This window comes from Mixophyes fleayi, chromosome 2, assembly GCF_038048845.1.
Source record: "Mixophyes fleayi isolate aMixFle1 chromosome 2, aMixFle1.hap1, whole genome shotgun sequence".
NCBI lineage: Eukaryota > Metazoa > Chordata > Amphibia > Anura > Limnodynastidae > Mixophyes > Mixophyes fleayi.
In genome coordinates, this window is record NC_134403.1 from 257828433 (window position 1) to 257843780 (window position 15348).

Sequence of the window (15348 nt, forward strand, 5' to 3'; positions counted from 1 at the left end):
GCAGTATGCACAGCCCACACTATAGTCCATGGTTTTTGGCCTTTATCATGAAATGTTTATTTTCTAAGAACTCAAAAACATTTGTAGTCTTCTGTTCAGAGCCATCTTAACAGCATTATTAACCCCTTTGCAAAGCAGTTCACTGAGGCCCCTATCTACACAACCAATCACAGGAATAAAAATTTAATTATCGATAAAATTAAGCTTATATTTATTGTTACCTGCAACAGAATCAGTAATTAAAGATTAAAAAACATGCTGCTTTTGCTCCCCTTCTGTCTCCTATTTTTCACTGCTATGCTCCACTTCACTTACCTTTCTATCACCATCTTCTCCTTTGTTTTCTTCTTTTCTGTTTTGTCATCTTCTGTTTTCTTTATTCCTTGCTTGTCCATTGCAATTCCTCTCGGTGCACTCCTCACTAAAAATGTTGGGCATGATGATGTCATGTCCAACATTCAGTGCGAGCGCAATAGGGAGTAGGGGGAGGAGGGAGGGAGCTGGTTCGCTGCTGCAAACAGATAAGATTTTTATTTTTTTCCGGGCCCTGCCTTTGAACCCCCAGGTAATTGCCAAGCGTGCCCTTTCGGAAAGAGCCATAGGGTGGCCTGGCCAACCTGTGGCTCTCCAGCTGTTGTGAAAGTACATGTCCCAGCATGCCTTGCTAGCTATCGGCTGGCTATCTACTGACAGAGCATGCTGGGACTTGTAGTTTCACAACACCTGTAGCACCACAGGTTGACCAGGCCTGGCTTACAGTTTCAGTGGTGTGGAGGTTGCCACTGGACCCTTTTTCCATTTCTGGGAGCTCTTATAGTCCTCTCAGCAAACTGGGGCCCTGTACATGCATATTTGACAACAGTAAATTTTGTGTAGTGAAGTTGCAGCAAGGATTAATTGTTATTGGGTAAGGAAAATAAATACATTATACTTTATTTAAAGCTGCAATCTTTATTCATCAGCACACTTGACAGTAATAACCCTTGGCTGACATTCTTCTATAGTGGCACTGTCACTCTGCTCTTACTTCTCTGCTCTGTCACTGCTGCAGTTACTCCAGCTCACTAACTTGTACAGTGTAACTGCTTATCTTCTTCTGTCCTCAGCTACCCTCAGGAGACAGGTAAGAGCAGTCCTGGACCTCATGGGTGTTTCTCAGAGCAAGCACACCCACTCCCACCACTCAATTCAGTAACTGAAATAGGTAGATCATACTCTGGACTCCACAGCATCACTGGTACTGGACTCTGGAGTCTCCCTCTCGGAACTCAGCTGCACACACTAAAGCACTTTACAGCACCTACACACGCAGTCATCTCAGCAATCAGTCTGATTGATCACTCATTTGGGTTTGGGTTGGTACATGACTCTTCGTAGCAAACTCTTTGGCTCTCCCCCTCCGCCGAACCAGTTAGAGCTAACTAAAGGTGGCTCATGATTTTTTTCTCTGGCATCCAAATCATACCATAACTCTGCAGTCTTGGAAAAACTTCTTAATAACACCCATGAAAATGGCACATACATAACCACACATCACAGGGACATCACTCACATGCAGTTAAGGGAGTTAAATGTTTTTGACAGAATTGTAATAAGTTGTTTTATTAGATTTGTACCCAAAAGGAAGAACAAGGCTACACAACAATGGGTATTGATAGTCACAAGGAAATTCACATGTTTGTACTTCTGTCTTACTGAGCTCTACTATACTTAGGATCCACCTTATGTTAATATTTTTCCCCTTTTTTGAGTGTTGTATATCAGTTGTGCTCTGTGCAGGTAGTTTTTGTTCATTTGCCAGTTATTTTATAGCGACATTGTGACGAAACGAGTTTGATAACACTTTAACCAGCCTGTCACTCGTTTCTCACAAAATGTGGATTATAGCAAGTACTTTTGATAACCTTTGCTTTTGTTCCCCAGCTCAACAGAGTACAACTGCAGTGTCTAATTACATTTGGATAAGGGGACATTGTAAATATGTATATTGTTTATTGTATATTGTTGATATTGCAATGAAGTTGTTATTCATTGTTCTTAAAGTAAAGCCAGGTGGGTTATGGGTAAGGATGAGATTCCAGGATACAGATGAGGGGGCTGTAGCTACATTCATTCTCCCCCTCCTTTCTCTAGAGGAAGCATGGAACAGCTGGGGACCCTGTGACATCACAAAGTAGTGTAAGGGGTTAATTTCAGGAGGAATTAACTGTTAACTGATATTTGGAGGTGGGGAATGCCAATTAGTACCCATTGTCTTCCACAGGACTTCCTGAGATATTCTGTCTGAGAAACTGCTAGGGAGCTTCTGTGAAGCACAGCTCAACTCCATTCCCCCTCCAACCCCCTGATCCAGCACCCACCAATGTTTAAAGAGGGAGAGAGCCAGGGGTTTGCCCAGGGAGGGAGGGGAAAACACTATGGAAATTTGAACCTAGATATAAGGAACCACTCCAGGGGGGAGAGATGATGTTCATTCTGTAGATTGATTACTGGAAGGTGCAAGGTCTGGTGTTGAGTTGCCGTTCTCTACCAGAGACTACATATGCAGCTGAGAGAGATCCATGGATTTGGATTCTGCAATGCAGGACAGCCAGGTGACTAACTCCTAAAGCTAGTTGTGTAAGAAACAGATAATGTGGTGAACCTGCCTGGCATTTATTTACTATGTGTATATAATATTCTAGTTATTGTTTTTATTACAATAAATTTATTGTTTTACTTTCTAACTGCATTTGCCAGAGTGACTATACGAACCTTAGAAGGCACTGGGGTAGGCTTCCCTGACATAGTAAGGCACCCCTGGGTGGCCAGCCAGTGTGAAATGGGTAGAATTGGGGCAGAAAACCCATTATCTTCACAGATATATTTTCAAGATTAATTTTAAAAATAGGTCCATAAACTAAACAGAGTATATGAAAATGATCTGTCTACTAAGATGAAAGCCATATATGTGGCAACCCTTATTTAGACTGGCCACATATGGTGTCCTTTTATCATAGGTCCCAATCAAAAAAATGTCCGTGTTATATTTTCTAATCTTTCTAAGCCCAACCCATGTTCTTCCATGCCTCCTCCAATTTCTTTTATATGGTCATTACCACAATTGAATGCTGTACTTTTCATCTTGTCCCTCTTCTTCCCTGCATCTTGACTATTATTTCTTCTACCCTGCATCTCCCTAAATGCCCACTGCTTCTTTTGCATGTATTCTTCATCCCCAATGTTTCCTGTTATGACCCCTTTTGAAGCTCCACTTATTGTCTCAGTGCCTCATTTTATTTGTCCCTATTTCTGTGGTATAATAGAAATTACAGTGGTTGTGCAGTGTAGGCACTCTTGTGTCACAGGAATTCCAAGATTCCTGATGAATTGTAAGTGTCAGCAAATAAGCTTCTCAATGTTGCATTTCATTAGCTGGAAAAACACAGGAGACCAAAGCACCTGTATGACACCAACCTTAGTTTTGAAAGAAAAACCTCCACTAAGTTTCTGCACATGTGTAACTAACGTGGCGATCGAAGGTAACATTTGCTTAAGGAAAAATATTGCTACTCAAGAGAAAGTGGACATTATTTTATTTAATAAATAGCACCAGACGATGTAACAACTTTTAGATGTAGTAACAACTTTGGAAAATAGAACAGTGGAAAAAAAACATCATTACAATGGAGTGGATTTTCTGTCGGTTTAAATGACACAGGGCCAGCACCAGGACGCAGGGCTGTAATATGTAATTTGTGAATACAAGACAGAGCCTGATGGGAACTGGATGGGAAGTCCACTCTCCCGAACAAGTAGAGTCACTGGCAGAGAAAGAGTTGCTGATCCAGAAGGTAAATGGTGAGAGATCACTGAAGGTCTTCAGCCTCTCCACGCTCAGCAGACTCCTCTTTGTTGGATGCTTGTTTGCTCCATGTAGTTTCCTTGAACACAAACCACACATTGGCCGCCCAGATGAAGAAATTCAGAAACCCAAAGAGCTGGTGGTGGAAGGAGAAAAAAGTGTGATTAGGTACAGCAAGGATGGGAGAAAAATAGTTTTAGATGAGTAAGTCATTGGATATATTAAAGTGTTATTGTCACTGCGAATTAACATGTCTGATTCAAAAGTTCAGACCAAATGTTTTGCTATTTTTCTAGCCCGTTAGGGATTGCATACCTATTGCCCCATTATCTATGTGTAAATGAGAGGGAGAATACAGGTTTGGCACTAGTCTAACAGTGTAAAAAGAAAGACAGCCCATGCCTATCTTTGATGAGGAATTAGGAAGTGAATATTGACACAGGGTCTATTATTCAGAAAGTTTGAGACTTCGGGGTATATTTACTATACTGTGAGTTTGAAAAAGTAGAGATGTTGCCTATAGCAACCAATCAGATTATAGCTATAATTTTGTAGAATAACTAGAATCCGATTGGTTGCTATAGGCAACATCTCCACCTTTTGAAATCAGCTGTTTAGTAGATATATCCCTTAGGGTTTTTCTGATAACTGATATTTTTTAAATTATAGTGATTTACATTTAAAATTATCTACAAATCCTCAGCATTCCTTTTTTCATTACGGGCCTGATTCACAAAGTGACCGTATTGTGCTTTTTTTTTTTTTTTTTTAAAAGCACATAATGCAGACATAAGCATGTTCGTATTCAACTACAGGCGGATTTGAAGAAACAAGTTGTTAAATATGGGTCTAAGTACGCTCTGCAAATACGGCACTTGCTGTATTGAGACACAATACATTGCAGGATATGAACAATACATATGTGGAATATAAAGTCCCAGGAGAACGCACACAAAAAAAATACATATTCAATTATTGTCACCTGTTAGTAATATAGTCATTATTGAAAAAATATTAAATGTATTTCTTCCATGAAATACATTAATCATTTTGTTATTCCTATTTACTGTACTTAGAATGCATTTTTACAGTTGCTCTTGATTGCAAACACATATTCTAGCATGCATACGCGACTGTCATCAATATCACTTGGCACTTACACCAGATCTGTAGCTGGTGCACATAATAACACTGAAATATCAGACGCTGTAGCGTGCTCTCTACCTAGGCATGTCCTTACTGTACATGGACTACATGCATATGTCCCTTCCCCACCCTATTCCGCCCCATGAAATCGTAGGCTGTCCAAAGTATCCTTTGCGTTCGAAGATGAATTGGATGTTCTTGTGTTCACTTACGAATAGTCCTTTTCTGGGCATGCGCAGTGCAATTTAACGCAAAAATACAGAACGGAAATTCAGTTACGTTCCTTAATGAACCAGGCCCTATGTTTTTACTGTACAGTGACTGTACAAGGAGGTACTTGGTGGTCATGTCTGTGTGTGACATTATCAACCGAACAGAGCAATTATATACTATGAAAGCCTGATGTCCCGAAGGGTTTTTAAAACTTTCGGGACATCAGGTTTTCAGATAAAAGATGGTATACCTTTATAACAATTGCTTTCTGTGTTTAACACAGTCATTTGGACAATTTATAATTTGATTTATAGATAACAATATAGATTGATCGGGGATGTCAGATTACACAAGGATTTGCAGCTTAATGTTCCATTGTACTTAAAGATCATCCTTACCACAGATATGTTGGCAAGTCCAAAATATGGAGTAATGCTGGCACTGCACGTTGCTTTCTCTAGCTGGCACACTGGCATTGTTGAGAGGAGGCTAGAAGGATGAGTGGCTAGTTTCACATCCATGAGACCTTTCCCCCATGCTGAAGCAGCCACAAGCCACAGGAAGGTAAATCCACCTGTCACACACAAATCCTGCAGAAACACAGCGGATTAATAATTGCCAAATACACAACATTGAGAATACAGCATTATTGAGCATTAAATGTACATAATACTGGAAAACAACTTATTTTCAAATAAACATATACATGCCAAAAAGTGATCTACCATATTTCATAGAGCATTAGTTATTCCAGAACTTCTCAAATCCTCTCATTGTATCCTAGGCCATCTTAAACTAATTTACTTTTGCATAAAGCTTACCATATGAATTCAGAGATAAGTATTCTAGCCTGTGAACTCAGTTTGATACAACTTGTACTCTATTTCTAAAGCTGGCGACTCAAAGGCAAATACAGCTGCTCTGCTCACGGATCAGTGTCCAATGTGGATACACTAGTGGGACGCAAAATTGGATGAAACGCAGGTGTTTAACATTGGCCGATAGTAGTTCTCTTTTAACTGCATTTACTATTATTGCCCACTGCTTATATTTTGAGACCATACACGTGGTAATATCAGGCCGATTTCCCAATATTGCAGCATTTGTGACCAGCATAGGCTGATTGATTTTTGGATATCTTGGGAGAGTTAATGTCCTACTTATCTCTTAAATTGTATGCTCATTTGGGCAGGGTCATCTTTATCTTTTGTTTGAATGTCAATGTATCAAACACAATCTCCTGAATTAACAGTGCTGCTTAATATGTTTCCACTTTATAAATTGAGGGTTATAGCTCTATTGCTGCTCTCCTGCCCTCTATTCTCTCATTTGGCCTGCGTGTGGATTACCCATCTGTCACCTGCCCTCTGGGTGTTTACCACTCCTTGTTCCCTGATCTCAACACTGGATGTTATCCTCTGGTCTGTCCAGTTGTTCATCCCTTCATGTTTTGTTTTGCTTCCTAGCACTTGTTCTCTTTCTTATTACTGAAGTCACTTACCACAATTGGCACTCTCCGGATCTGAGTGTATCGCTCATGGAAAAGCAAGTAAATGGCCAGTGCCAACATGGAATAGAGGAAGGCAAAGACTGACAAAGTGACAAAGAATTCAGCTGGTGCAGAAAAATCCCCTGAGAGGTGCAAGACACGGCGTTCAAGTTCAGCACAAGGTGGCATCTCATAGCGCTGCCGATATAGCCTAAAATGAAGGAGACATACACAATACAATAGACAATATATATGCTGGCATAGAACAATGTTTTTAGGTATGTGCCAATTTCCTTGTACAAATGAATTAAATAATATTAATTAATTTGAATGTTTAATTTGAAATTCAACTACATATGAGGTTTTAGAATGGAGTAAACATTTTGGATACAAGTAAACTTTCATAACGGTCAGTTTAAATCTCAATGATATCTAAATATTGGAAATAAGGGTAGCTTTAGGGGTTTGTCAATGAGTGGCAGTTGAGCATGTAAAATTAATGTAAGTGGACATAGTGGGGCTGATGCAGAGCAAGTGCTGTTATTAGTGTAGCGTATCTCGTGAGAAATGGCTCTGTACATAACCAGAAAGTGGACGTATACATATGCGCTCATACATATTTGCGTGATTCTGCTACTTATGCCAGCCTGCACCTGGATAGACAGGACGGGGGCATTCTAACATAATCCGAGTACAGTAAGGGTGCGTTACCGCAACTGTGAACGGATGCTGACTAGAAAAAAGACAAATATATGCCTAAGAAAGCTGTATTATTTGCGGGTAGGCAGGTGTAAACAGAGGATGATGATGGCCGTCTCTGGCACTAGCGGACCTGCTTTTAATTGGCTGTTTGCAATTGCACCACTGAAGTTAATTGCTGTTTTCTTTTTTGTTCAGGCATATAATATACACGTATATATATATACAAGTTAACCCGTGCATGATACTCATGCATTCAAATCAAGCTACTTAAGGTGTTAAAAAGGTTCTTGTCATGCATTTGGGCCTAGCCCAGGCCTCCTCAGGGGAAGAGCGTTACTTCCCCACGCAAGTGCCCTTTTTTAACGTGGTTTTGTCCACATGTCACCACCTCATCATTTTTCTCCATCACCTCATCCTTCATCTTCATCGCCATATCCTTCATCAAGCTACTTAAGGTGTTAAAAACTCCCCACTGTCACCCCCGGCAACCACCAACCACTCCCAACTGTCACTTCTCCTTCAAGAAATATATAGGTCAGTGTATAACTCTGCCCAGTAGGTGGTGCTGCAGCTTGGTTTTTTTTTTTTCACACACGCCACTAGGCATTTATATAGTAGATATATATATATATATATATATTATAAAATGTTTTCATGTGTGTGTGTGTTAACAAAAAAAACATTCAGAGTTTTTTTGTGCATGAGATGGGGAGTTGTTTCTGCAATGTTAGGAAGGTCTTTTAAGTTTTATTTATGCTTAATAGCAATTGTTGCATATAAAACAAATGGATAAAAACATGGGTGCGAGCAAGACATTAATGTCTGTGATGTGTGCCCGACATCAACTAGGCGCTTATGCTACTGATGCAGACCTGCACATACCTTTTTACCATAAATTAAAGGCATTTTGCATCAAAGAGAGCGAGTAAAGGGTGCAATTTTGTTAACCCTAAGAAATGGTTATAAATGTAGATGAAATGCCTTGGTGTTACCTGAAGGGGTACGAAAAGGCTACAGAGATAAGATCTGTGTCTGTCTGTGTTTCCGAAACCGCACACATCACGACTGCTGCTGTTTCTCCACTGAATGAACCACAAGTTCCAAAGGCAAAGATAGCAAAGAGCTGAGAGACAGAAGAAGAAGAAACACAGTGGAGAGGAGATATAAACATAAAAGAAATAGAGTAAGAATGGAGTTATACAAGTAAATATGTGCATGTGAATACATGATGCTATTTGAAAGGTGATTTAATACAGGGTTATTGATACCAGATGCCATGCAACAGATTGCTGCCTTTACTTTACAGGTCAACACTGACCATGCATGGATCAATCTACTGTATGTTGATTCAAATTCAATGTAATATATCACATTATTATTGAAATGGTAACTAAGATGATGGAAAAGAAGCAGTATATAAATGTGTGCAGATATGGGGTGGAAAGAGCATGGGAAGAATGTAATTCATTTAATTCCATCTGGCTGAAAAGTAACATAATAATGCTATTGTGTTTTCTTATATTTCTGAACATAAAATACATAACAGTGACTATGCAGTTTGAGTTGTGACTAGTGCTACTGGATATACCTGGTGTCCCAGAGCAGTACATCTTTTTATCACTGTTTAATGGGGTTTTCCACTTAAAAGGGGTTTCTCACCTCCTTCCAATTAAGCAAAATGAGGAGTTCATTCTCTTGAATACCTGAAGCTGGTAACTGTGTTGAACTCAAAGAACAATAAGACTCAATCCATCCAGTCTTCTTTAACAGAGTTGAATAGAAGCAATCTATTCTTTTTTTTTTTTTTTCTTTTAAGAAGTAGAAGAAGACTGGACAGATTAATTCCACCTGTGGTCTGAGCTCAGAGAGATCTGGCTCCAGGCTTCAGAAAATTGGACTGGTCCGAGAAGAGCAATCCCCACCTATTTGTTACATGGCTGGTTGCAGGTGAGGGGGTGGTTGGCAACATGGAGTCAAAACTGGACAACCTTTTTGAACATGGTGGAAAGTATTAAAGCTGCATTACAGTTTGTAGCACATAACAGTAATCCAGGAGAGCATGGGGTAAGTCAAAGGGAAACTGAACCAGGTAGGATCATCAAAGGCCTGAGTTGTGCAGTTGTCAACACGGACAGAAACAATAAACAATAATATTCTAGCAAGCCTAGATTTAACTTGTTTTCCCCCACAGGCTGCTTTTATTGACCCCTTTCACTCTTCACCTCCCTTCATTGCTTCATGACCCCAACTTTCACCCCAATGTCCCGTCTACAGAAAATAAATAAATGCATTCTACCAGTACATTTTTCCTCTCATTTTTGAAAAGTGTTTTTTTCTGGTTAGCACACATTTCTCTAGTGAAGAAAAAGTAAAAAAATAAATACTACAAAAAAAGTGGGTTCAGTTTTATTTGGGGGTGTTTCTGCATTTTTTTTAAAAAAAAATATCTTTTAAAGGGTGTACACATGTATTGGTTATCTTAATATAGCACACCACACCTAACAATGGCTGCATTACCATGCACAGCAAATGATCGCCACTCAACAACTGATCACCATTCCTCCATAGAGCAAATGACCTACATTCCCTTACTGATCAAATGTGCCCCTCCACTACACAACAAAAGGATGCCATTCACTTATCCAGTCAGTAGACAACATCATCATATGTGGTAAATTTTCACCATTGTCATACATACAGAACAGCCACTGTCATCGTAACCAGTAAGCCTTGCCCTCTCTACACATTAACTAAAGGATGACTATATTTCCATGATAGGAATATGATGATTCATCCTTTAATTAATGTGCGCAGAGGGCACACACCCACCATTGACAGCAATGTATTGTGCAGATAACCCCCCCCCACCCCCAATATGAACCATACATATCACAAAGGAAACCTACCATTTTCAGTCATATATTGAGATACACCTATTGACAGCCATATTTTACCAAGTTAAGAATTCATTACCAACCTCGCAAATATATACACCCGTTGCAAAACACACATATTGCACATATACCCTCTATCTCACCAGCTATGTGCTGCAGAGATATCCACCAATGATGAAGATGTGTTGTACAGATTACCATCATTGTCAAGCATATATTGCAGAGTGATAGCCACCTGCTGCACAGAGACCATCTATTAGAACTTAAATCCCTTAACTACCTTTCATATGTCATGCATTGACCCACCTCAAGCAATTAACTGAAACCAGATACTCCTAGCTTCTCCACTTAATGCTGTAGATGTTTCCGGTTCATTCAAAGCTATAAACAAGCCCTCATGATCCAGATATGCAGGCCAATGACTTATCGTGGCGATCTATGAGTTTTAGCACTTGGTCTGGATTATACTTGCACATTACAGTAACAACAAAGATGATGGCAAGTGTGCCCTTCACCTCAGCTGGCACCTGATAGCAACACATTTGCATATCCTTTGAATTCATGCATAGCTGCCAAGAAAAGGTAGGGGGGGGGGGGGCAGCAGCCTCACACCTTAGTAATTAGAATGATAATTGATATCTATACTGAAATTTATACAAAATAAAAACATAATGTGTTAAGATGTACTCTTTCTACCAAGCAATTTTCTTGTATTGGCTTTGGGGTACAACAAACAAAATAATATTTAAGTAGAGGACCCCTTTAACTTATGCTTGAACCTTTGCTACCAGGATCATTGTGAATAGTATCATTGTACACTTTTATGCACTAGTCACCAAATAAGGATTTTATGGTGGCTTTTATTAGTCTAGCAGACTTCATGTCATATGGGTGTCCTCGTTTTCGACAACACAATTATAATAAACAATAAATGACAAGTTAACATTGACAATATTAATGAGCTGTGCTTGAGGACCACAGCGTAAGAATTGTGTTACAGGATTGTCTATAATTATTGCATCATCTAGTCAGCCTATACCATGTGCTTCTTGTCTATACTTATGGCTTGTAACGTCTGCAATATCCTGTGTTGTTTACTGGCTTGTGGTGTATTGTACCTGCTATGTGAACATATGAGGGAACCCACTCATAATTCAATGTGTCTTTCAAGAGTAATGAATCAATACCTCAGAATGAGTCGGAGGAATACTGCTGCTAAGCAATGTCAACATGGACTATATTTAAAATATTCCTATAGGCTTTAAACCTTTATGCTGCCCTTTGATGTTGGCATGTTTCACCTTACACTGCCATATTGCCTGGGGAATTTTTCTGTGCATCTCTGTAATATCATATTTGCCTTCTCTCTCCGAATGTCCAGGAGACTTCAAAATTTTGTGTAGTGTTCCCAGACACCCAGAGGAAGAGTAGGCCATGCTCCTTAATCCTCATTGTGAAGTGACGGGCTATTATGACATGATTCACTGTGAAATGCGTCATCATCCCCAACCTAAAAATCTGTGCAGCAGATGTATCCAGATAACCATATCTGAGATAGCAATCTCTACATGTGCACTAAAAATGTAAAATGTACATTATGTTTGCTTACTCTTCTGAATTGTTTAAAGATGAATGTGTAATGTGAGCACCATTTAAAAAAAAGCTGCATAAAAATAAATAATTAAATGAAGAATGTAACCTGACCATGTCAAGAATATCCAGAACATGGATATACAGGGGATGGCTTATATGACCATAATAAGTTATAGTAATATGATTACATTCTGACATGACATACAGCAGGCATGATATAAAACTATGGTAATAATATAGAGATTACAAGTCCTACATTTATATCCTGTAAACTTGGAAGTGATATGTCTTAAAATCCACACAAGACACAAATCACAAGGTGATATGACCTAAGGGCTATGGGACTAGTGGACTTGGTAATATGGTGCATTGTTTGAATTAATATAACTGCTAATATGTTTAAAGTTATTTCATGCCATGGAGATAATTAGATACTAAATGCAGATTACAGATAATTTCCATTTAAATGTTAGTAAGGTGGTTTAATGTGTTCCTCTACACATAAAACAGTGCATGAATGTGTAACATAAAATGTATGAGTGAAACTTGAACACACTTTGGCACAGGTTGCGTGCTGAATGATCCCAAGCATGTGGGGCATGGAGATGGTAGAAAGGTTACTGACTGGGACAGATTCCTAAACTGCAGTGAAATGTGAGAGCAGCTATTTGTGAGGGGCATCCAGAGCAATCCAATTTGGGGGCAGGGAATAGAGCATACAAAAGTCGGATAAAAAAGGCATGTTAAAGGAAACATAGAACCGAAGGATTGGTAACAGGTTAAGCTCATGGGTTAGGATGACATTAAAGAGATGTAGTCCTCAAGAGAAGGCAAGATAAGTTTACAGAAATATGTGTGTGCATATATAAAGTAGTTGTAGGCGATAGAGTGCGGAAACACTTAAGACTATCAAAGGTGGGCAACCATACATTTTTCTTTGTGGAGTCATTAATACACATTTATCTGTATTGTAACCATATGACATTGATGTATTCAGAAACATAACACAATCTGACAGGAGTGAGACATCTCTCATGATGTAACTGTATATGAGAAGGCAAAGTACAGTCATTTTTTCTGGAGGAGATCAATTGTTTAGTAGTTAATTATAATATATTTGCCAATATTGTCTCCTAAGCCCTGAAATAGATAAACATATTTGTTTTAAGTGCTGATATTTTAAGATATACAGAAGTATAACTGCAGTATTAAAGCTTGGTATTTATGTCGAGTATGGTGCAACATTCAACATCAGTGAGATACTACAGGGTGATATATAACTTTCTTCTACTTCCTCCTATCTGGTTAGGTAATACAGAGCTAATCATTAGCATACAGCTTAACCACTTTGAATTGTGTGACTTTAGTACACCCAACATAATTCTGCGTAATAGATGTGTAATGAACTATGAGACAAAATAATCACGAGCTTTTCTTACCCATTCCAGTAATTTAATAAATCCCAATGGTTCCTCCAGCCGCTTCAAGCGCAGACCTGTCAGTGGGTTCTAGTGAATGGGGGGGGAGAGGTCAGTATTTACCTCCTTCACAGTGAATAAAAACCACACCTGCCATATTGATCACCCTTCTTGCTACCTTGAAGGCCCAGCCTGTGCGTCCCCCTTCTCTGTCCATCGTTGCGGAGGCCGCTGCTGTAGACATGCTCCTTATTCACGGCTTTGCAGGGTAGGTGAATGGAATCCAAGTATCCAAATAAAAGTGCTACAGGTTCCCAAATAATTGTGTTTTGCAGATCCTCTTGTAATTCCGGTTCTTTAAGACCAGTTACCTTGGTGTAGCTTTTCTTATAGCCTTCTTGATCTATATTTATCCTTAAACTTACCTAGCTAACTTTCTGTCTTCATGTGTGCTTTGTGCATTTCTACAAACCCCTGTTTGTTTTCCCTCTACACTTCTTTATTCTATTATTTAGCACTTGTAGCATCCACAGACCTATTCTTTTAGTACATAGGTCTATATTCATATAAATACATTCCTTTTGTCTCCACTCTTATTGTATTTGTCTAAGTATGTTTGTCTATATATTTACTGCTATTTGTAAACGCTATATTTTGTCCCTGTATTCCTGTCCCTGGCTCTTTGCCCTTGCTGTCTGCCTGTCTTTCCTTCTGCCCCCTCCCTACTCTCTCTCTCCCACACTCACCTCTTCTCTCCCTCTTTCCCTGTTCACCGACAAAAAAAAGACTAATTCAGAGTGGAGCAATGTGGATGCAAAGGACACCTGATCCCTACACACACCCCATCCCAAAACAGGACATGAACAGTCATCAGTCCAACTAGTGGGAGGTGACACACAGGACTCCTCTACTTGGAACTACTGCCAAAGGCAGGCTGCAGGATCATAAGGTTTTAACATCATGATATTATCATACAATATTATCAAACAGCTTTTTTTCAGAAAATCAAGCATAGTGATCTCTTGTAGTAGTAATGAGTACCTGGCTGTTATAATAATTAAAAATGCAATCACAAGAATATATGCAAATGAACTGCACATGTGCCCAGATTGTCCATAGATCAATGGCCTATCTCTACGTGATGTTAGTACTTTGTGGCTTTTGATAAATTTGGATCTGTATAGTGCAAATAAGGCTGTTATTGTGATAATACAGAACACGTGGTATGGACAGCTATATATACATATGATAAAATTAAAAGTCCTAGAGGACCTAGCCCCCCTTCCTACAACTAGCAGCTATCAGCTGTTCTCTGATGCATTGTACTGAACAGTTTCTCCTGTCTCAACCAACAGCTGCTGAGCTCTATTTGATTGACATAGTTGAGAGTATTAATAAAAGCATTACAAAATAGAACACAAAAAAATGCAATTTTAAACGGTTTCACAATTAGACTTATTAACGGAGAACACAAGCAAAGTCCTAAATAGGATGCAGGCATACAGACAAAATAATTGTATCATTGAGCAATAATTACCTTCAGTGACTTGAAGCACCGTCTTAAGGCTGCAACATTTCTGTGTATGCAGTCTACTTGTCGCAACTATATTCTTGCACACTTGTGACATTAACATGTCACACTTCCAGATGGTGGATCAGGGAACACAAATATTACAAGATACTTAAATACAAGTGACAAGAATAATTAAAAGCACTAATTGCTGCATCATTGTTGAAAGGTTGTTTTCGACTATGGTGTAAATGATAAAAAGCTAAACAAAACCGGTAGACCTAACCACTGAACAATGTACAAACTGGCAGAATTATGATTAATTGTATGCGTTCTTATTTCTGTGCATGGTTGCTTAGTGGTTAGCACTTTTGCCTCACAACACTGGGGTCATGAGTTCAATTCCCTACCATGCCCCTATCTGTGTATAGTTTGTATGTTCTCCCCGTGTTTGTGTGAGTTTCCTCCAACACTCCAAAAATATACTACAAAAATAGGTTAATTAGCTGCAATCAAATTGACACTAGTCTCTCTGCTCT

General features: G+C 39.1%; 1 protein-coding gene across 1 annotated transcript; it reads right to left on the reverse strand.

Annotated features, from left to right (window-relative positions):
• Positions 1-3558: 3558 nt before the first annotated feature.
• SYPL2 (synaptophysin like 2) lies at positions 3559-14087 on the reverse strand. The gene is made up of 6 exons (XM_075195965.1): positions 13478-14087; positions 13321-13389; positions 8387-8517; positions 6705-6903; positions 5602-5793; positions 3559-3980 (listed from the first exon to the last, which is right to left on the reverse strand). Exons 1-6 carry the CDS (start codon positions 13541-13543, stop codon positions 3849-3851), a joined length of 789 nt encoding a protein of 262 aa, XP_075052066.1. The 5' UTR covers positions 13544-14087; the 3' UTR covers positions 3559-3848.
• Between the last annotated feature and the right edge of the window lie 1261 nt (positions 14088-15348).